Source organism: Hemitrygon akajei, unplaced genomic scaffold (genome assembly GCF_048418815.1).
Source record: "Hemitrygon akajei unplaced genomic scaffold, sHemAka1.3 Scf000139, whole genome shotgun sequence".
Lineage (NCBI taxonomy): Eukaryota > Metazoa > Chordata > Chondrichthyes > Myliobatiformes > Dasyatidae > Hemitrygon > Hemitrygon akajei.
Genome location: NW_027332025.1, coordinates 815,960 through 836,764, shown reverse-complemented (window position 1 = coordinate 836,764; position 20,805 = coordinate 815,960). Strand labels below are relative to the sequence as shown.

The 20,805-nt window shown below is 45.7% G+C and overlaps 2 protein-coding genes across 4 annotated transcripts in view; both read right to left on the bottom strand.

The window, feature by feature from the left end:
* Positions 1–20,805, bottom strand: part of LOC140723824 (uncharacterized) — a 746,760-nt gene that overhangs the window by 288,076 nt on the left and 437,879 nt on the right. The window lies entirely within an intron of this gene.
* The window catches only part of LOC140723836 (NACHT, LRR and PYD domains-containing protein 3-like), a 64,263-nt gene that overhangs the window by 6,779 nt on the left and 36,679 nt on the right, over positions 1–20,805 (bottom strand). For 2 of the 3 annotated variants that reach the window (XM_073038398.1, XM_073038397.1), the window contains 7 exons: positions 16,729–16,825; positions 14,070–14,236; positions 11,722–11,893; positions 11,560–11,625; positions 2,563–4,300; positions 1,348–1,434; positions 1,022–1,192 (listed from right to left, as the gene is read on the bottom strand). In XM_073038398.1, the coding sequence (XP_072894499.1) occupies positions 1,022–1,192; positions 1,348–1,434; positions 2,563–4,300; positions 11,560–11,625; positions 11,722–11,893; positions 14,070–14,236; positions 16,729–16,738 (2,411 nt within the window). In that variant the 5' untranslated portion in view covers positions 16,739–16,825. The remainder of the gene's footprint in view (positions 1–1,021; positions 1,193–1,347; positions 1,435–2,562; positions 4,301–11,559; positions 11,626–11,721; positions 11,894–14,069; positions 14,237–16,728; positions 16,826–20,805) is intronic. The other variant, XM_073038400.1, reaches the window with a different exon arrangement.

Here is a 20,805-nt window from a genome sequence, read left to right as displayed (position 1 = left end):
TGCCTGCGCCAAATTTACCAAGTCTGATTTTGTAGCCTTCCTTAGCGCCTCTACCGTCGGGTTTCTCCTAAATTCCTCCACATCCATCTTTGCTGGTTTCCCGTCTGGCTACGTGCGTAACCAGATTTAAGTTTGGACTTACAGCCCGATTCACTGACCCTCCCGTTTGGTTTCAAATCCCGGACGAGCCCCCACTTGTTACGAAAACCCCGTAACCAGGTAACTTACCAGCAAAGATAGATGGATCAGCTGAGTCGGATGCTACTATTTTCAAACGTTTTATTCAACAAGGGCACAAACGTATGGTTAATACAAAACATTCAGATCATACACGTCGTCAAAACTCAATCTAAAACACCGGTGTAACCATAATCAATCAGACATAAGCTCTACAGTTGTCTAGGGGGTAATACTGAGTCCAACGGAAGTATAAAGAGTCACTCAGAAGTTTGCAGGCTTTTCCTTTCTGGGAACCCGCTGGGGTTTTTACGTTGTAGAGAGAAAGAGATGATTTAGAAAAGATGAACACTTGCCCGTCGTCTTGGCAGAGCAAATCCTTGGAATCAGGGGAGCAGACTTCCCCGTTGTTATTTAAAAGCAGTCTTTCATTGGTTTTAGCCACAGATTCAAATTCGGAATCTAACGCACGTGGCTTCCTTCAAAATGGCGTCCCGCTCCCACGGGAATCGATATCGTGTTTCCTTGGTGTCTCCTGGGTGCGTCTGAGGGTTCTCCCCCCCTCAGACCCGCCTTTATACTTCTTCACTGGATCGCAGGTGTCAATCAAGTTGCAGGTAATGCGATCTCTCGCTCAACCAGCCGACTTTGCCCGAGGGCTTTTCACGTGGTCTCCATGAGACAATAGTCAATGTCACCTTCATTCTGCTTCTTGGGAGAACAAGGTCTCTCTCTCTTTTTGGGTCAGTTGACCCCCCCCCCCTTAACTAGGGTTCTTGTGATTCTCACAAAGGAGGGGGACAACGGCATAACAAAACACAATCTCCCACAGTCTGGTACTTACTCCAGTTTCTGTATTTTACACTCCGGGTTCCTCAGAGCCGCAGACACCGATTTCACTCCTGAATCTCCCAGTTTATTGTTATTCAGACTCAGCTCCGTCAGTGATGGGATTGTACTGAGAGCGGAGACGAGATCCTCGACACCAGAATCTGTGAGACCGACATAATTCAGCCTGGAGATGAGAGAGAGTGAGGGTGAAGGACACAAAGAGACAGGAGACGGTATAAATCCCCAGTGTTTATCAGTAACACAATTACTGATCACATTAATGTTCAGTGTCAGACACCCAGTGACTGTAAACACAATCTCCCACAGTCTGGTACTTACCAGAGTTTCTGTATTTTACACTCCGGGTTCCTCAGAGTCGCAGACACCAGTTTCACTCCTGAATCTCCCAGTTCATTCCTCCCAAGTCTAAACACAAACAGACAAGTTAATGAAAAAAGTAGTTGAAACCGTGGGCCTGAGGGAATTTCTCTTACTCGAATATTTCAGAAAACATTAAGCCCTTCAGTAAATCACTGATCTGAGTTCCCATCACTGTCAATGTGCCTCACTGACCAGCTCCAGCGTATTCACCAAATGACGGTGTTACCCTGTGATCTCCACATATTTTGTCCCATTCCCCGATGGAGAGAAAAGTGTTCCTGACGTGAGTGGGAAGATTTTTGATTGAGAAAGAGTCGAGGCGAGATGGTGGAAGGTCGTGGAAGGGGAAATGGGGAAGAGAGATCCCACAGGGTAAAGGTGGCAGAGAAGTGTGATCCAACCTCAGGAAGGAGAATGTGGAAGAGATATCCCACAGGAGGAAGGGAGATAGGGAAGAGAGATCCCATAGGAGGAAGGCAGTTGGGAAAGATTGATCCCACAGGAGGAAGGGGGATGGGGAAGAGAAATCCCACAGGAGGAAGGGAGATGGGGAGGAGCATTCTGACAGCAGAAGGGGGGTAGGGAAGAGAGATCGCACAGGAGCGAAGGGTGCTGAGGTAGGTCGTTTGTGAGCGGAAGATCTGAATTAGTGACCATATTCGGGAGAACATTTGCGGGCGTGTCGTGCATATTTTCCCAGAGGTGGACTGATGGTGACAGTCACAAATGTGGCAGAGCAGAGGAAGGACAATCTCACAGAGGTAACACTCTCACTCTCACTGGGGCAGTCTGCTAACAGTCTCTTATCTCTCACCGGGAAGGAGGTGTGAATCTCTGACCCACCTGCTGCAGTCAGTGTCGGTCTGGGTGTCAGTAACAGTGAGAAGGAACATTGTCAATGGACGTGTCACAGGCAGCGAGAAACACGGCCATTCCTGTGATTTACTACCATTAAACCAATGGTCGTTGTTCACTGATCTGATGAAGTCTCCAACATCCCTTCACTAGGATCCACAGAACCCTCCCGTCCTTGGGGAATTACTGACCGATCCCCTGGCCATTTGTCACAATTCTTCACAATCTGATTTACTACAGTTTAACCCAAATTCCTTTACATTGAAGCAACACAATGAGACAGTTTCACAGTTCAGAGTGAGAGATAAATCAAGTTACCCCAACTCCTGGCACTTGTGCAGCCCGGGTCCCAGCCGCTGGATTCCTTCACATTCAATGTTGCAGACAGCCAGGTCGAGGTGTTTAATTGTATCACAGAGTCCGATGACATGAGACAGGACCGTGCAGTCAATCGGGGTCAGTGTCCTTCCACTGAATGAAAGTGTTTCCACAGATCCCAGTGAGGCCTGAGCCAGTCCACGATTCTGAGACTCAAACAGGTAGTGCAATGTGTTCAGGAGGCTCCTTTTACCAGCTTCACTCCATGTGTTTCCACTCTGGCGTTTAACCTCCTCCTTCACCCAGTCAATCACCCGGCAGGTTGTTTGATGAGGAAATGGACCCAGAAACTCCTCCAGGCCCCGAGCTGTCATTGGGTTGGAGAGACCAGCAACAAAACGGAGAAATACCTCAAATCGCCCATCTGTCGTGTTGTGGGCTTCAGTGAGGAATTTCAGGATATCCCCGGGATGTGGATTCAGGAATTGTGCGACTGCAGCTACAAACTCTTGGATGGTGAGGTGTGGGAATGCGTACACCACACACTGGACAGAATCCTGTCTCTCCAAAAGCTCCATCAGGAACCCGGACAGGAACTGGGAAGGCTGCAGATTGTAGTTGATCAAATCTCCATCTGTAAACACGATCTTCTTATCGAACACTCCTCTGAAGGCCATCTGACCAACCCTGAGTAACACATCACGGGGGCTCTCGATCTCACGGCCATGGTTTTTCAGGATGTTGTAAATATAGTAGGAATATAGTTGGGTGATGGTCTTGGGAACTCGCTGCGGGTCCCTGACTCTTTGTGTGAAGAAGGGGCCCAGTGCCAGAGCGAGGATCCAGCAGTAGGAGGGGTTGTAGCTCATGGTGTACAGGATCTCGTTCTCCTTCACGTGTTTGAAAACAGCTGCTGCTACCGTCTGATCTTTAAAATGCCTGAAGAAATATTCCTTCCGTTTCTCACCAACAAATCCCAGGATTTCAGCCCAGACACTGATCTCTGCCTTTTCCAATAAATGTAACGCAGTGGGGCGGGTTGTCACCAGCACTGAACACCCTGGGAGCAGCTTGTGCTGGATTAAACTGTACACAATGTCAGACACCTTGCACTTGAATCCAGGATCTGTGCATGTGGACTGAGGTTCTGTGGCTCTCCGACTGTCAGCAAAATCAATTGCGTCATTGAATTCATCCAAGCCATCAAATATAAATAGCATTACCTCTGGATTTTTCCACAGTGTTTCCAGAAGATTCCTCAGGTAAGGATAAAAAAATAGCACCAGGTTCGAAAGGTTGATTATACAATCAATGGTGTTTAAATCTCGGAATTTGAAACTGAAGACAAACTTGAACTGTTGGTATAATTTCCCCGTGGCCCAGTCATAAACCATCTTTTGTACCATTGTTGTTTTCCCGATTCCCGGGACTCCAGCCACTGCTGCTGAACACCGAGATTTGTAGTTACTCCCGGAAAAGCTGCTCTGGAACAATTGTTCAGTCCGGATTTTTTCCAGCTCTTCCCGGAGATGTTTCTCTCTCCACTCCTCGTGGTCTCTGCCTCTTGCCAGCAGCTCATGTTCCATCAGTCTCCGATCTCGAACAGTAGAAATGACCGTGAGCTCAGCGTATCGATCAACCAGTTGGAAAACCTTCACCTTCTCCGTCATCAGGATTGTGTTCACTCTCAGTGTTTCAGTTTGTGCCCGCAGAGTCTCCTTGTGTTTTTGTTGAACATCTTTGATGGGAACAGAGAACATTGTCAAAATGTTAAATGGCTCAACTGACAAAGAACTTTATAACTGCATTTCTACATTCAGTGATTGAGATTACATGGATTAATTTTATACTTCCAAAGATATTAGGATAAAATAAAATTCTGTTCACAGACACCGGAATTGACAATGATGAAAGTCCCAGAAAATGTCCAATCCTCATATTCTGACACTAATGACTTGTGAAGGTAAACATTCCCCTGATATCCTATTGCAATCCTGACTGCACTACGTTACAACAACATTTCACTATGTTTAAAGAACCCCTTGCATTCTTAACAGACGATGTTAATGTTGATCTGGTGTGGACATACGGAGAGCAGGACACTGCATTTTGGCAAAGCTGTACACTGGGGAGTCACAGGTGTCCACTGCTCTTGCATCAAAACAGGAGCAGAATATGCGGGAAATACTCAAATCAGGCAGCATCTGGGGGAGAATCACAGTGAATTTGCGGATCGAGAACCCATCGGAATGACAAGAAAGAAAATGGGTAGTTTTCAATCGCAGTAATGGAGGGTTGGTAGAAAGGTGAAATCTCTGTTAATGGAAGAAGCCAGAAGCGTCTGTCTCAGTGATGTACATCGTGTTTGTGGGAAAGGATGGTGAAGTCTTGGCAACTGCTACTCCTCAGTCTTGTTGTGGGGGTGTGGGGCGCTCTCTTATGAGGCCTCCGTCTGTCAGAGTCGACCATGGATGTCCCGCCCCTACAACCCGGGACACTACGTAATGGAGAGGAAGCTTTGCCGATGTAGCAAGCTCCCTCTCTCCATGCATCTGATGTACACAAAGGAACGGATGAGACTGACACAGCTTGGGACCAGAGGTGTCGCAGGATATGCCAGTCTGCGTTGGACTCCATTTAAGATCGCCTTAGGGCCTCCCGGTCAAGAATTTTCCCACTGGGTTTTCTCCCAAAGTCTTCCCCATGAGGGGTACATTTGCAAGGCAGTGGAGTTTTGAGATCAGAGTTTTCCTGCTCCTGGGTGAGCTGCCAATCACAGCCGATGAGCCCCATCTGTCCAAAGCGACTGGTTGTAAGGCACCAGTTACCCGCCTCTGCCCCTTCTCCTGTCAGAAGGAACGCTTCCACCGGGCATAGTGACTAAACCACACGTGAAGACCTGGAGCTGGACTTGAATGTCAGAGGCTATTTGAGTCGCACGCCACTGGGAGCATTTAATAGGTCTTGGGAGCTTATCCCCTCTACCACCTCCCGGGTATGACAATCTTAAGCAACCAAGGGGCGCTGTATTATTGACAACAATGAATCGATAAATTGGTTTATTAATGTCACATGCACCACGGAAAATGGAAAACTTTTCTGCATGTGATCCAAATAGATCATTACATCACATTGGTGCAATGAGGTCGTAAAATGAAAAATGGAACAGAATAGTTCAGGGAAACAGTGTTACAGTTGCTGAGAAAATGCAGTGCAGGCAGTACAAAAGGTAGGAGGCCAAAGGATCATTGGAAGATCAGGGTTTTGTCTTTTGGAACTATGCTCCTAAACTGTAAAATTCAAAACCTAACATTACAGTACTGTACAGGTCTGAGGTGTATATTAGGACTGACAACATTTTGTCTTTTATTTTCTAGTTCGCACTTTATCCCGTTGTGATGTGGTTTGAACAACATCGTCTGGATTATTACTATTGTTATTTTCTTAGCCTAAACTGCTAAAACTTGAAGTACGGGCACAGCCAAGCACACTCATGTCTGAATTGATAGGGAATTTCAGACTGTTCTCGTGGTGTATAGTATTGTATGTTTTCGAAGATTTACAGAAATATTGCCATGTGGGCCTAATTTATTAATACTATTGTGTAAAGCCTTTGGGGTGATACCAGTTATCCATATTACGATTCGGATATTGAATACCCTGTTCGTGTTCCATAGTCTTTCATTTTCCCCTTTAGTTCAGCATGTTTCTGGTGATTTTCACTAACTCATTTCTGTAAGTTATGTGTGGTTGGAATGGCTATATATATTTGAAAGTTTTTTTTTCCTTGCTTATTCTGTAAAATTATATCCGAGCGGTTATCATGGATTATCCTATCTGAAATAATGATCGGTCACAAATGATATGAAGGACTCTAACTCTAAAAGTGGAGCAGGCTTGTACTTATAGCAAGTTATGGTGTTCTTCGTCAGTTGTAGTTTAAGCAAGATTTTTGTAAATGTTGTCCACCACTTGATTGTGCCTGTGCAAGTAATGAGATTCAGTTAAACTGCTGCAGGATCCTGGAAAGTGTTGGATTGTTTCTGGTTTCTCTTGTAATTTTCAGCATTTATCGTCTTGGACCTATAGGTCTTTTATTCTGTATTATTGATAACTACATGTGTTAACAACCTTGTCCTGTATTGCTACAATGATCCCTTCGGTTTCTGGGAAAAGGTCTCCAACTCTGACCCAGGGGCTCGATGCTTCCTTGTCGAAATCTAGTGCGCTCAGATCGTGTGGATGTCTTCCGTGGGGAGTCAGACTCTTCCATTGGTTAACGTTTTCTACTATTATGATACTTTCTTCATTTTTATGGGTTATACTTTCATTTCCGTTCAGTGATGTGTAACCTTCATCAGAATTGCATAAGCGTGTATGGGGTGCTGAATCCTCCTTGTGTTGTTGCAAATATATCCTCAGAGCTTATTGTGGATTTCAGAAAAGGCAAGATGAGGGAACACAACACACCCATCCTCATAGAGGTATCTGATGTGGAAAGAGTGAGCAATTTCAAATTCCTGGTTGTCAATGTCTCCGAGTATCTAACCTGGACCCAATATATCGATAAAACTAAAAAGAAGGCACAACAGTGGCTATATTTCTTCAGGAGTTTCCAACATCACTCGAATATTTCTGCACATGTAACTTGGAGAGCTTTGTGACTGGCTGCCTCACTGTCTGGTTCATGGGGACTACTGCACAGGATCGGAGTAAAGCGCACACTCAACGATTCAGAAGAACTTCTCCTCTGCCATGCAGTTTCTGAATAGACATTGAACCCCTCGATAGTGCCTCATTAATCTTTTATTTTTTTCATTTCTATTTCTGCACAGCTTATTTAATTTAATATTTCATATAATCACGCAGACATGCATAGCTCTATATGCTCAACTTCCAGGCCCTGAAGCCATTTTACTGCTCAGCCAGCTCCACTGGACATGCCTCGTGTCTCGCATGGACAGCTCCAGGATACCGAAAGCAGTACTCCACGGAGAACTCTCTCAGGGCAAGAGAGATCGTGGTGCCCCGCGCAAGAGGTACAAGGACCAAATTAAGCAGCAGCTCTCTCAGGCAAATATGGAGGTCAATGAGGGGCAGCCGCTGATCGACGGAAAAGCCAGGAATTTTGAGGAACCCAGAAGACCGACTGCTGAAAATAAGAGAAGATGCAGGAAGGATCCAACTACCCAAGTGCCCATATCCGCGTTGTCCCTGTGTCCCAACTGCTCCCAGGTCCACAGATCCAGAATTGGCCCCTACATTCACCAACAATTGTGCCGTCGCTCCAGCATCATACCGACGTCCTTTCAGACCTGATGTTACTTTAATTTAATTTTCTAATTTTATTCTGAGACACAAATTTTGATTAGATCACATGGATAACAGAGCGACTCTCTTCCATTGCCAGATCTGCAACAATACACAGATCACCCAAAAACAAACCTTCACGAAGATCTGCTGGTTAAATTACGCGATCTCATCTTGCAGAGGGGATTGGGCCTACAGCCCTGGGAGTCGCCTGATGCTGGTGGCCGGAGGTGGGGACGTCGTAAGCGATGTGCGAGGAAGCGGAAACAAGGCAAGCGGGCACGGGTCCGTGCCAGGCAAAAAGCGAACCCTAGCCGGCCGGCTCTCCCGTCCATTCTGCTCTCCAGTGTCCATTCCCTGGAAAATAAATTGGACTACATCCGACTCCAAAGGAATAATCGCCGGGATACAGAGTCTGAAGTGCGTATGTTTTCGCAGACACATGGCTCACTGATGGAATTCCGGACGCCGCTGTTCAGCTGGATGGACTCGCCTTGTTTCAAGCAAACAGGGAAGCAGTTCTTTCCGGTAAACTCACGATGGAGGCTTGTGTGTTTAAATCAATACAGAATGGTGCAAGAACTCTGTGCTGGTTTCCAGACACTGCTCATCGTTAGTGGAGTTTGTGACTGTTCGATGCAGACCATTTTATTTGCCACGGGAATTCACCTCTGTCCTTATATTCGGTGTGTACATTCCCCCAGCGCTAATGCTAAGGAGGCGCTCTGTGAACTGTACGGGGCTATTAGCGAACTGCAGAACGCACACCCTGATGGGCTGTTTATTGTCGTCGGAGATTTTAACCACGCGAACCTCAAGTCAGTGCTCCCCAAATTCCATCAGTATGTGGACTTTGCAACACGTTGGACCTGGTTTACACAGGGGCAGAGCACTGCCCCCACCTCGGTTACACAGACCACATCTCTGTTATGCTAATGCCAGCATATAGACCGCTTGTCAAGCGCTCCAGACCAGTTCAGAAGCAGGTGAAAACCTGGCCAGCAGGAGCCATCTCTGCTCTTCAAGACTGCTTTGAGCACACTGACTGGCACATGTTCAGAGAGGCTGCAACCGATGGCGACTCTACCAACTTAGAGGAGTACACAGCATCAGTGACTAGCTACATCAGCAAGTGCATTGATGATGTTACTCTGTCCAAGACTATCACTATACGTGCCAACCAGAAGTCGTGGATGGCCGCGGAGGTGCGTGCCCTGCTGAGGACCAGCGACTCCGCCTTCAGAGCAGGCGACAAGGCAACCCTAACAACAGCAAAAGACCAAACTGTCTCGGGCCATCAACTACAGGACAACATCGCCTGACTATGCGGGCGATGCTTCCCTCCCAGGCACGCTGAATAACTTGCATGCTAGATTTGTGGCGGAAAATGATGTGGCGGCGAGGACATCCACCCCTCCTCCAAATGACCAGGTGCTGTGTCTCACCGTGGCCGATGTGAGAAGAACCCTGCGCAGGGTCAACCCAAGGAAGGTTGCAGAACCAGACAATATTCCTGGCAGAGTGCTTAGAGAATGTGGAGACCAGCTGGCAGATGTTCTTACTGACATCTACAACATTTCCCTGAGCAGCGCTACCGTTCCAACATGCTTCAAGGCCGCCACCATCATCCCCCTGCTAAAGAAATCTTCAGTGTCCCGCCTAAATGACTACCGTCCCTTTGCACTCACATCCAACATCATGAAGTGTTTCGAGAGGCTCGTCATGAGGCATATCAAGACCCTGCTGCCCCCCTCACTGGACCCCCTGCAGTTTGCGTACCGTCCCAACCGCTCAACAGACGACGCCATTGCCACCAACATCCACCTGGCCCTAACCCACCTGGACAAAAAGGACATGTACGTTCGAATGCTGTTCATAGATTTCAGTTCAGCATTCAACACAATCATCCCTCAGAAACTGATTGGAAGATGACCCTACTGGGCCTGAACACCTCCCTCTGCAACTGGATCCTATACTTCCTGACTGGGAGACCTCAGTCAGTCCGGATCGGGAGCAGCATCTCCAACTCCATCACACTGAGCACGGGGGCTCCCAAGGGCTGTGTGCTCAGTCCACTGCTGTTCACTCTGCTGACCCACGACTGTGCTGCAACACACAGCTCGAACCATATAATCAAGTTCGCCGATGACACAACCGTGGTGTGTCTCATCAGCAAGAACGACGAGTCAGCTTACAGAGAGGAGGTGCAGCGGCTAACGGACTGGTGCAGAGCCAACAACCTGTCTCTGAATGTGAACAAAACAAAAGAGATGGTTGTTGACTTCAGGAGGGCACGGAGCGACCACTCCCCGCTGAACATCGACGGCTCCTAGGTAGAGATCGTTAAGAGCACCGAATTTCTTGGTGTCCGGCTGGCGGAGAATCTCACCTGGTCCCTCAACACCAGCTCCATAGCAAAGAAAGCCCAGCAGCGTCTCTACTTGCTGCGAAGGCTGAGGAAAGTCCATCTCTCACCCCCCATCCTCATCACATTCTACAGGGGTTGTATTGAGAGCACCTGAGCAGCTGCATCACTGCCTGGTTCGGAAATTGCACCATCTCGGATCGCAAGACCTTACAGCGGATAGTGAGGTCAGCTGAGAAGATCATCGGGGTCTCTCTTCTCGCTATTACGGACATTTACACTACACACTGCATCCGCAAAGCAAACAGCATTATGGAGGACCCCACGCACCCCTCATACAAACTCTTCTCCCTCCTGCCGTCAGGGAAAAGGCTCCGAAGCATTCGGGCTCTCATGACCAGACTATGTAATAGTTTCTTTCCCCCAAGCTATCAGATTCCTCAATACCCAGAGACTGGACTGACACCAACTTACTGCTCTCTACTGTGCCTATTGTCTTGTCTAAAAAAAAGTGACTTGACTTGACATAGGACATAGGAATTCTGCCCTCCTGATCTTCGCAAGGAAAGAAACATTCATCCATACCGCAAGCGCACCACACACACACACACACACACACACACACACACACACACACACACACACACACACACACACACACACACACACACACACACACACACACACACACACACACACACACACACACACACACACACACACACACACACACACACACACACACACACAAAATATAAGACAGGATACCAAAGTTCTTTTTTTTCTTTCCCAGATACGTGAAGAGTAAAAAAAGGGAGGAGGGTGGATATCGGACGCTGAAACATTATGTTGTAGATTTAATAACGGGAGAAAAGGAAATGCGAGACAAACTCTGTGGAAGTCACTGGCTGAATTCCAAAATGTAAAAAGCATCAGCGGACAGAATTGAGTGCAGCTGCTATTACGAAGAAGAAAGTGCTTTAAAATCTGAAAGGTCTGAAGATAGAAAAGTCACTTCGACTGGGTCATACGGTGCATCAGGAGCGTGCCTGGGTTGTGTGAGAATTCCCAGTGCAGTAGGAACGCGAGTGAGGGGTTCAGCAGACCCAACAGCTGGATTAATACATTTAAAGCTGAAACAACTGGATTAACAGCTGGAAAAATACATTTTAAAATACTCAGGCTGCAACGACTGATCATCTGAATTTTAACCTGAAACCAGAGATCAGCGAATGATTAATGGTGAATTTTCATTCCTAGATTCTGCCAAGTCACAGTCTAACATTTGGGATGTGATTTGAACTCTGCATTTTATCACTCACCTATCAGTTCAGTGGGTAACTCAGATAACCCTTGGGCGATGTTCATGTATTCCTGTGGATCAGGACCTGTTTAAATAAACAAAGTTTATGAAAACAGAACTAAAATAATTAAAACTATTTATTTCAATGTGCCTTTGTGTTCAGATCGTGTTTTTAACATACCGAGCTCCTGTATTTCCCTCAGTATTCTGTCCAACTTCGGTAACTCAGTCCTCCATGTCACAAAGGATTCCCACATCGCCCTCCGGGCCCGGGAGCCTTTGCCATTCACCAAACTGAGGAAGAGTCTGGAACTCTCTGTCCGATTTCCCTTCTCTGTCAGTTCAGTAACTTTCTATAAAAAGGAAACAATATATTTATTGTGGAGCAGACAGACAGACATGGAGAATGTGGAGGAAAATGTCTGTTCATGGCCCCAGTAGCTTCAGAACAGATGCAGTCACTGGGCTGCTGCCTCATCCTCCCTGGGTTCAGTCATTAACAGAGAAACAGTAACTGAAGGAAATTCTAAATCAATAGTGTGAAAGAGTAAGGATTTACTGACTGTGCAGTATATTAAAGGTGATTAATTCACTTGTCCGTCAATGTGCAACATTACGTCAAAAAATGTGACAAGAAGAGCGGAAGAGAGGGGTGAGCGAGAGAGGAAAGAAATGCATGGTGGGCATCACTGAATCATGGCTGAAAGATCATATTTTGGTGCTTATCCAAGGATAAATATTTAATGGAAAGGACAAGCAGGTGGGTTAGAGGGTTGGGTTGACTCTGTTGTCATGGAAAAATGAAATGTCCTTATAAAGAGTTGATATCGGATTGGATGATGTAGATGTTAAGAAACTGCATAGGAAAAATGACCCTGATGGAAATTATATACAGGCCCCTTAACAATAACCAGGATGTGGGCTGCAAATTCCAGTGGGAGAGAGAAGAGGCATGTAAAGAGGTCAATGTTAAAATAGTCATGGGGAAATTCAACATGGAGGCAGCTTTGGAAAATCAGGTCAGTGCTTAATCCCAAGTGAGAAAATTTATAGACTGCCTATGAGAGAAGCTTTTGAGAGAAGCCTATGGTTGAGCCTACCGTAAGAAAGGCGGATCTGGATTTTGTGTTCTGTATTGCACCAGGTTTGATTGGGGAGCTTAAGTTAAATAAACCCTTAAGAGGCAGTGATCATCAAATAGCAGAACTCACACTGCAGTTTGAGAGGGAGAAGGTAAAGTTAGATGTATCAGTATTACAGTGGAATAAAGGAATTACAGAGGCATAAGAGAGGAGCTGGGCAAAAGTAAATCGGAAGAAGACACTAGCAGAGACAACAGCAAAGCAGGAATAGATGATCATTCTGGGAGCGATTCGGAAAGCGCAGGTAGAGGTAGATAACCCCAAAGATGAAAAATTATACCAGAGGGAGGATGATCAACCATGGCAGACGAAGAAATCAATGCAGCACAAAAGCAAAGGAGAGGGCATAGAATATAGCTGGAGGACTGGGAAGCTTTCACTAACCAGCAGAAACAACTAAAAAGCTGTAAGTAGAGGAAATATGAAATATGAAGTTAGGCTAGCGAATAATGTGAAATAGCTCACCAAAAGGTCTGTCTGATATATAATGTACGGTATATATATATCCAATTAGGACAAACTGTTGATTAGAAAGGGTGCGGAGGAGATTTAAAAGGATGACCGAGTTAGGAAGCATGCCATGAGAATAGGTTGAGTAAACTCAGCCTTTTCTCCTTGGACTGACGGAGGGTGAGATGTGACCTGATAGAGGTGTACAAGATGATGAGAGGCATTGATCTTGTGGATAGTCAGAGGCTTTTTCTCGGGGCTGAAATGGTTGCCACAAGAGGACACAGGTTTAAGGTGCTGGGGAGTAGGTACAGAGGAGATGTCAAGGGTAAGTCTTTTACTCAGAGAGTGGTGAGTGCGTGGATGGGCTGCCGGCAATGGTGGTGGAGGTGGATCCAATAGGGTCTTTCAAGAGACTTTTGGATATATACATAGAGCTTAGAAAAATAGAGGGCTATAGGTAAGCCTAGTAATTTCTAAGGTAGGGACATGTTCGGCACAACCCAGTGGGCTGAAGGGCCTGTATTGTGCTGTAGCTTTTCTATGTTTCCTCCCCTCAAGTACCGCAGTAAAACCAGTTGGCCCAATTTATAATCTGACAGTTTAATATTTATCCTGGGTTAGTGAGCTCAGTTGAACTTGACTGACGGCCCTGATAATTAGTTTTGGACTGAATGCTTGCTCAACAGTCAAAATGTGCAGCCACTGCTCTAATATCACACTGATAAATACAGCAGGTGTGAGAGGAAAAGGTGACGCTGAACCTGTAGTTCCCAGTGTTCCCCATCTTAACAGCTGAAACCAGATCTGCTGGAGACAAGTCAGAGATCAAAGTCTCCATTGCTGTGTAGAATTCCTAGAACGTGCAGGAGATGAATATTGATCACTATTCCCTCTGATACCAGCAGTTCAGTGAGAATACCCTAAATACACTCACCTCATTTTCTTCTCTACTGAAATGCCCCTCCTTTGTCAACATCCAACCGAGTCTTTCAACCTTTTCTTCAATCGCTTGTTTGAGTCTGTCTCTGTAGAACTTTGTCAGTTGGTACAGTCGATACTCCTCCCCCTCTGCCAGGAGGTCGGAGATTGTAAACTCTGACTCTGTGAATATAAAAAGAATATGTAGACACGAACTCAAATCTCTCTTGGCTCCAACGCTGTCACTCAAATCAACAAGAAAATAAAGTCTTGAGCCTCAGAGTTCACCTGCCTTCAGCTGGAAAGATGGATTTTGTCCTAATCTCCAGCACTGGCCTTAAAACCGACCCAACAATGTTCTGGGCATTACGTTACCAGAAGGACCTCATTTAATATAAACCATCCTGGCAAATACACTTTCCTTAATTCATATCCTTGAAATACTCTCTTCATCTGGAATGTAGCATTTCCTCCAATGCACAGCCTGGAAATCATCAGAGCAGGTAGTACATTTCCTATAGTTTGGTAACGGCTGACCACTACACCACATGTACCACACCCACAGATTCCCCCCCTCGACTGACCAACCCTCCAACAAGGAATCACATTTTCCATTCTCCCTACCACATTCTTTGAAATCATCCTCCTTGTTGGGGACTTGTCAATTCCATGTTCAATGAGCTTCCGAGCTACCAGGCAGTCGCCTCACTTGTGTCGGTTCCAGGGTCCTGATCGGTGTCTCTGACGTCACTGTCTCTGGGCTGACAGACAGTCGCCTCACTAGTGCTAGTTCCAGGGTCTTGATGAGTGTCTCTGACGTCACTGTCTCTGGGCTGAATTTGCTCCTCCTCCTCTGCGGCTGGACCACATTCCATTGGGACGTTGCTCTCAATCTGACCCTGCTTTGGTACCTTGCTTCCCGTGTCCCGATCATCTTCCCTCGATGATCCGCCTGGTAAAAACCTCTTCAGTCGTTTCCATTTCCCACCCGAAATAAATTACGGATTTCAGGTTATGCTACAGTGATTTAGAGCTGAGCAGAACTGATTGAGACTGGGTGGGTGCAATGGAGCCGAGGCTCTAGCTGACCAGATTTGGAGAGGGACTGCTAGTGAACGTCAACCGCACTTCCTGTCAGGTGACCATCCCGATGAGCCGGTGAGTGGACACATCCACTCCCAGAAAAAGAACTGTAATAGCACCTGTCACACGATGTCCAGTCCCCTGGGTCGCAGACAGACCATTACCTTGACATCTATGCTGCCCTGTCCCCTGGTTCCCATCTTATCCCCTGCATGGTGATCGCTTGTGCAGATCATTGTCAGAGTCTCACTTGGAGAGCTTTGTGTGTAGTTGCGGTTGCTAATCAGCTGATTCAGCTGGAAAGAGTGTAGTGGAGAATGACCAGCATGTCACTGGACTAGGGTGTTGGGTTTTCTGTTATGTGGTTAAGCTGGGAAAGTTTGTCCTGAAGTATGGGAGCTGGAAGGGTGACCTTACACACGTACATAAAATAATCAGGGGCATAGATAGGGTAGATGGTCACAGTCTTTTTCCCAGGTTAGCGGAGTCTAAGACTTGAGGGCAGAAATTTAAAAGGGACCGAAGTGGCATTCTTTCACGTGGCGGGTGATGGTTAGAAATTGCATGCAGTCAGAGGAGGCTGCAAACACAAATAAAATTACAAAGTTTAGAAGGTATGGGCAGGAAAAAAGGATGGAAGAAGTCTATAAAGGAAATTTAGAAAAAGCTGTGCGAAAATGGAGCAAGCTCAATAGACATTTAGATCAGCATGAATTAGTTGGGCCGAAGGGCATGTTTCCAGGCTATAATCTCTGTTTTATTCCATCTGGGATTACAGAGTTGAGCACAATCACAATTCCTACAGGAGCCAGCGACAGATGGTCATTGGTTATACCGGGTTTCCCATCAGAGATCCTGGGAATTTTAAATCCTGGTAGCAGATCATCTCAATAGGGAAATATCGAGAACTCACATTCACCATTTTTCCACAGCCCAGACATGGATTCGGGTATTAAAACACCAAGCAAACCGCATATTTATCTACAATGAGCTGTCATCTGATCCTCAACCATTTCCAATGCAATGGCGATGTTCTCAGCTCGTCTGCAGAAAGCAGATTTCAGAAACTCCCCTCATCTCCTTTCCGCAGTAGAGGAGAAAACCAGGAGGGAGTTGGAAGCTACCGTTCCAAAACCTGAAATGCTCTGTTAGCACACAATCTCTGAATTCCTGGAAATGCTCCTTCCATCTGGCGTTGAGATTTATAAATGGAATTTGGAGACGTCTTACACACCAGGGCCTGTCTAGAGGTGAAACAGACCCTGACCCTGGACACTTACACAACCCACAAGACAGTTGTCACATCCCTGTCTGTGTTTCACACACATCCACCTGATTCAGGGGTCATTTGATACTTTCATTCAGGTGAAGCTTTGCATGGTGAGCGCAGTGATTCGACCATTACCAGTGTCAGGTCCCTGCAATGGAACTGTCAGATTGATCTATTACTCAAGGCCGCTTTGCCAGTGGGATCAATAACCGTGCATGATGAAAGATTTGTGTAGCCAGTTAACATCTGTGTTAGATTCTTCATTGTAATAGTGTGCGCCAGCAGTACAGATGTTTAATTATAAAGATCCGAGTGATCATACCTGTAGCCATTATAACTGTGACGGACGATTGTTGCTTGTCGTCATTTTGTTTACAATTTGGTCCCGGTACAGGGAAGCGCCACCTGCTGGTGATGCCCTAAATTACAGACAAGCGGACAGTGAGTCAGAGTAAGAACGTTTACTTTGTAAATATGCCAGTACGTCCATCCCCTGTATCAGAGCAGCAGTTGGCTTAGGGACAAAACATTCCCTGTTAGTATCAACTCCCACACCATGTCTGTATGTCTGTCCGGTGCATCTACTGTTAGAATTACAGAGCACAGATACAGACCTTTCAGCCCATCGAGACAATGCTGACCACAGTGCTCACCGAGATGGTCCCAATTTCCTGTGACGGCCCATTTTCCCGCGCCCTCTTCACTCCATCCACAAATCCAAACTGCTTCTGGAATTATACAATTGTGCCTACCTCATCCACTTCCTCTGGCAGGTCCCTCCACATAATCACCAACCTCCGCTGCTCGTGTTGGTTTTGGAATCTATTTACCATTCCTCTGCCCGTTTAGATCCCCGTATAATCTACGATACTCTTCACCATAAAGAGCATCTACTAATTTTGTACGAAATTTTGAGCGACAACGGACCTGGGTCAGTGTGCTTAACCTGTGTGGTTAGTTCAGTCTGAGATGTGGCATAAATTGACATTTTTTGTCACCAATGGGAGCTAAATAACTCATATGCATCCTAACGGCCGCACAAGGTTTCCCAAATGGTCCCAGCGTGAGCCCGGGAGCGCGAGGGTAACGAGCTCAGCGAGAGGGCGCATGTCGGGCAGTGGGCGGGGCGGGGCCATGAGCTGGTGCGCGAGAGACCAGGGGAGCCTGCATCAGGATTAACAGAGAACGGGGAGCGTGTCTCTCAGTCAGATACTGTACTGTCCAGCTCACCGAGTTAGTCATAAATCCGACTCCCGAAAACAGCTGGGACACATACATAACGCAGAAAGCTGGATGTAAATATTTAATGTTTGATTTCAGTTCAAATATATAAATAAAATCCTATCTCCATTCGCATGCAGTCTTTATACCAATTTACATTAATTAAGTTGTCAGAGCTTTTCTAGTCAACATACCAACACGCAGAACTGGACCACACTGGCCCTGGAAACTCTGGTGCAGATCATGAAATCATGGCTGATCAGATCTAAAATTTCATTACGTATTCCCCCATGTCCATCCGTGTAACACTTCAACCCCGCTGTTTATCAAGAATCCCGTGCTTAAACAGAATTACAGTCTTTGCTTCCACTGGCGATTGAGAGGAAGAGTTCAAATTGCTCACAATCAACACAGGAACAATAGACGTGTTCGTCTGAAATAAGGAACTCTGAAAAGGGAACAGATGTTTACAGTACAGATCCCGCACCCTTGCTTTGAAACAGGTGCCATTGTTCTAGAGCTGATATTAATCTTTACTTAACCTGTGGAAAATGTAAATCATGTAAGCAGGAACCAGTTGGAATACAAAAGACACCAGAACCAGAAGTGGCTTAAAAACAGAAATCTTTCCTTGATCGCTGATCCAATGCACAGACAACTGGTTGTTTGGAAATAAAGTTCCGAAATAAATATCAGAAGCTGAATTATTGTCACCTTAATTCCTGAAGAATATTCTGACAGTCTGGATACTGTGTGTCGTTTCTTACAAGTAACTCCGCCCACTGCCCCACGCGGATCTCTCGTAACCATGACAACACACACAATAATGGAGGAACTCAGCAGGTCAGGCAGTATCTGGACGGGTGTAAAATGTCGATGTTATGGACCGAGTCCCTTCATCAGGACTGGAATGGAAAGGGGAGCAGGGCAGCTGATTGACTGATTTGCAAGTAGCTGGTTGTTGTTCTGTGAGATTCGGTGCTCGGGGTCTGCGTGCAAGCGGCTGCCTGTCCGTCACATTCCACAGAACAGGGAGCGGCCGTTCCGCTGAAATCAAATCCAAACCGGTTCGACAAAACACTGTCATTCAAATGTGAAGAATGTTGCGAATGGCACGAACTGGTTTATTTAAAGGAATCGTAAACATAAAAAAAACTGCAGATGATGAGACTTGAGGTAAAAATAACTGGTAACAATTCGGGACCTTAGGTCATGTTCTTTACCTTACGTTAAAGGTTCAATCACTCTACCTTGCGGCAGAAATGGTTAAATGCAATATTAACATGAATTTGTTCACATCCGAATGACAGTGATTTGCCGAACGGTTTCCATTTGATTTCAGCAGAAATGCCACTCATTGTTGTGAGGAAAATCGCGTGGCAGTTTGAAATGACGTCAAAACGCTGCTGGACTATTGTGAATAATTCAACATTTGATATTTAACAAAAATTACCTGTTAAACGAAAAGACCGGGATGGAATGACAAAAGAATGTTAGATGGCCAGAGAGGAGATAAATTTGGTGAAGCCGGAAAAGGAAACGTCTGTAAAGCTTCAGAAGTGAGGGTCCAACAAAACGCAAAAGGAGTATAAAAAAGCAAGAAATTAAACAAGAAAGAGAATTGCGAAAGCCAAGAGGGATCATGATCAATTCTTGGCAAGTTAGATTAAGGTGAATCCTAAGGCATTCGACATATATGTCAGGAGCAGGAGGATAACTAGAAAGAGAATCGGAATGCGTTCTCTTCAATAACCAACTCGAATCACATCAGGCAGGAACCATCCCGAACATTCACAAAACTGTGTTATATTACAGCAAAGAACACCTACAGACAAGTTTTTCAGGAAATTATCTCTAGTTTTGCAGATGACCTAAAGCATCCTAGCGCCTATTTTTAAAAAAACAGAAAGCAAAGCAACTTTGTTTCACAAAATGGAGGACGCAAAGCAGTTCCACAAAATGGCAGCCTCCATCTCAAGCACCTGGCAGTAGCAAAGACAATTGATCTGACTGCTTCCAATGTCCTTGACCCATTCAAGTTCCACATTTTCTTTCAGACTTTAAATACACCATGGCTAAAGAAGTGACAAAAGTGAGTTGAATTGTTCAAATTGCAGGTTCAATGGTTAAAATAATACGTCCCATTTATCACCGTCATTCTGCATTTATTATAAAATTACAGTGCAGCAGCGTGTACCAACATCTCTCAGATCCAGAGTCAACTGCTGGGATATTTGTCAAATCAACATTATACAGACAGGAGTAAACAGTCCAGTTACACCGACCTCATAACGTGTCTGAATGGGTTCTCGCCCTGGATAAACTCACCTCTACCTCTAACCTCTCTGCACCCATGACTGCGGCTGGGCACAGTTCAAACACTATCTATAAATTTACCGACATAGCTATCGTTGACAGAATTTTAGACGGTGATAAGAAGGCGAACAGGAGCAAATATATCACCTAGTTGAATGGTGTTGCAGCAACAAACTTACATTCAACGTCGGTAAGACCAATTGAGGACTTCTAAACGGGTAGGACAAGGGCACACATCCACACACAAACATCGTCGAGGGGTCAGCGGTGGAAATAGTGAGCAACTTCATGTTCCTGGGTGTCAATATCTCTGAAGATGTATCCTTATATAGAAGGCACGGAAGCGGTTATATGTCAATAGATTTCTATAGTTGTGCCGTGAAAATCATTGTAACCCGCTGCATAATTGTCTAGTAGGGAAGGGTGTTGGAGGGGAGGGTGGAGGCACTCCAAAGGATTGAAAGACTCTGAAGAAAGTTGAGAATTCAGTCAGCTCCATCATAGGTAGTAGTCATGGAGCGATGCCTCAACACTGCGGCATCAATCATCAGCTTCACGAAGGAGATGCCTCCTCCTCATGGGCATCACCAGGAAGGTGGTGGAGGAGATTGAGGGCACACATTCAACGAGTCAGGACCAGCTTCATTCCCTCTGCCATCCGATTTCTGAATTGACATTGAACCCATGAAACATTCACTTATTACATTGTGCAATAGTTATTTAATTTAACTTTTATAGTAGCGCATGCTTATAGTAATACGGATTTTTTTCTATTATTATGTATCGGATTATACTCCTGCCGCAAAGACAACAACGCTTGCGACATGTGACCGGGTAGAGGGGCTCTTCCTGTGGTCTTCCA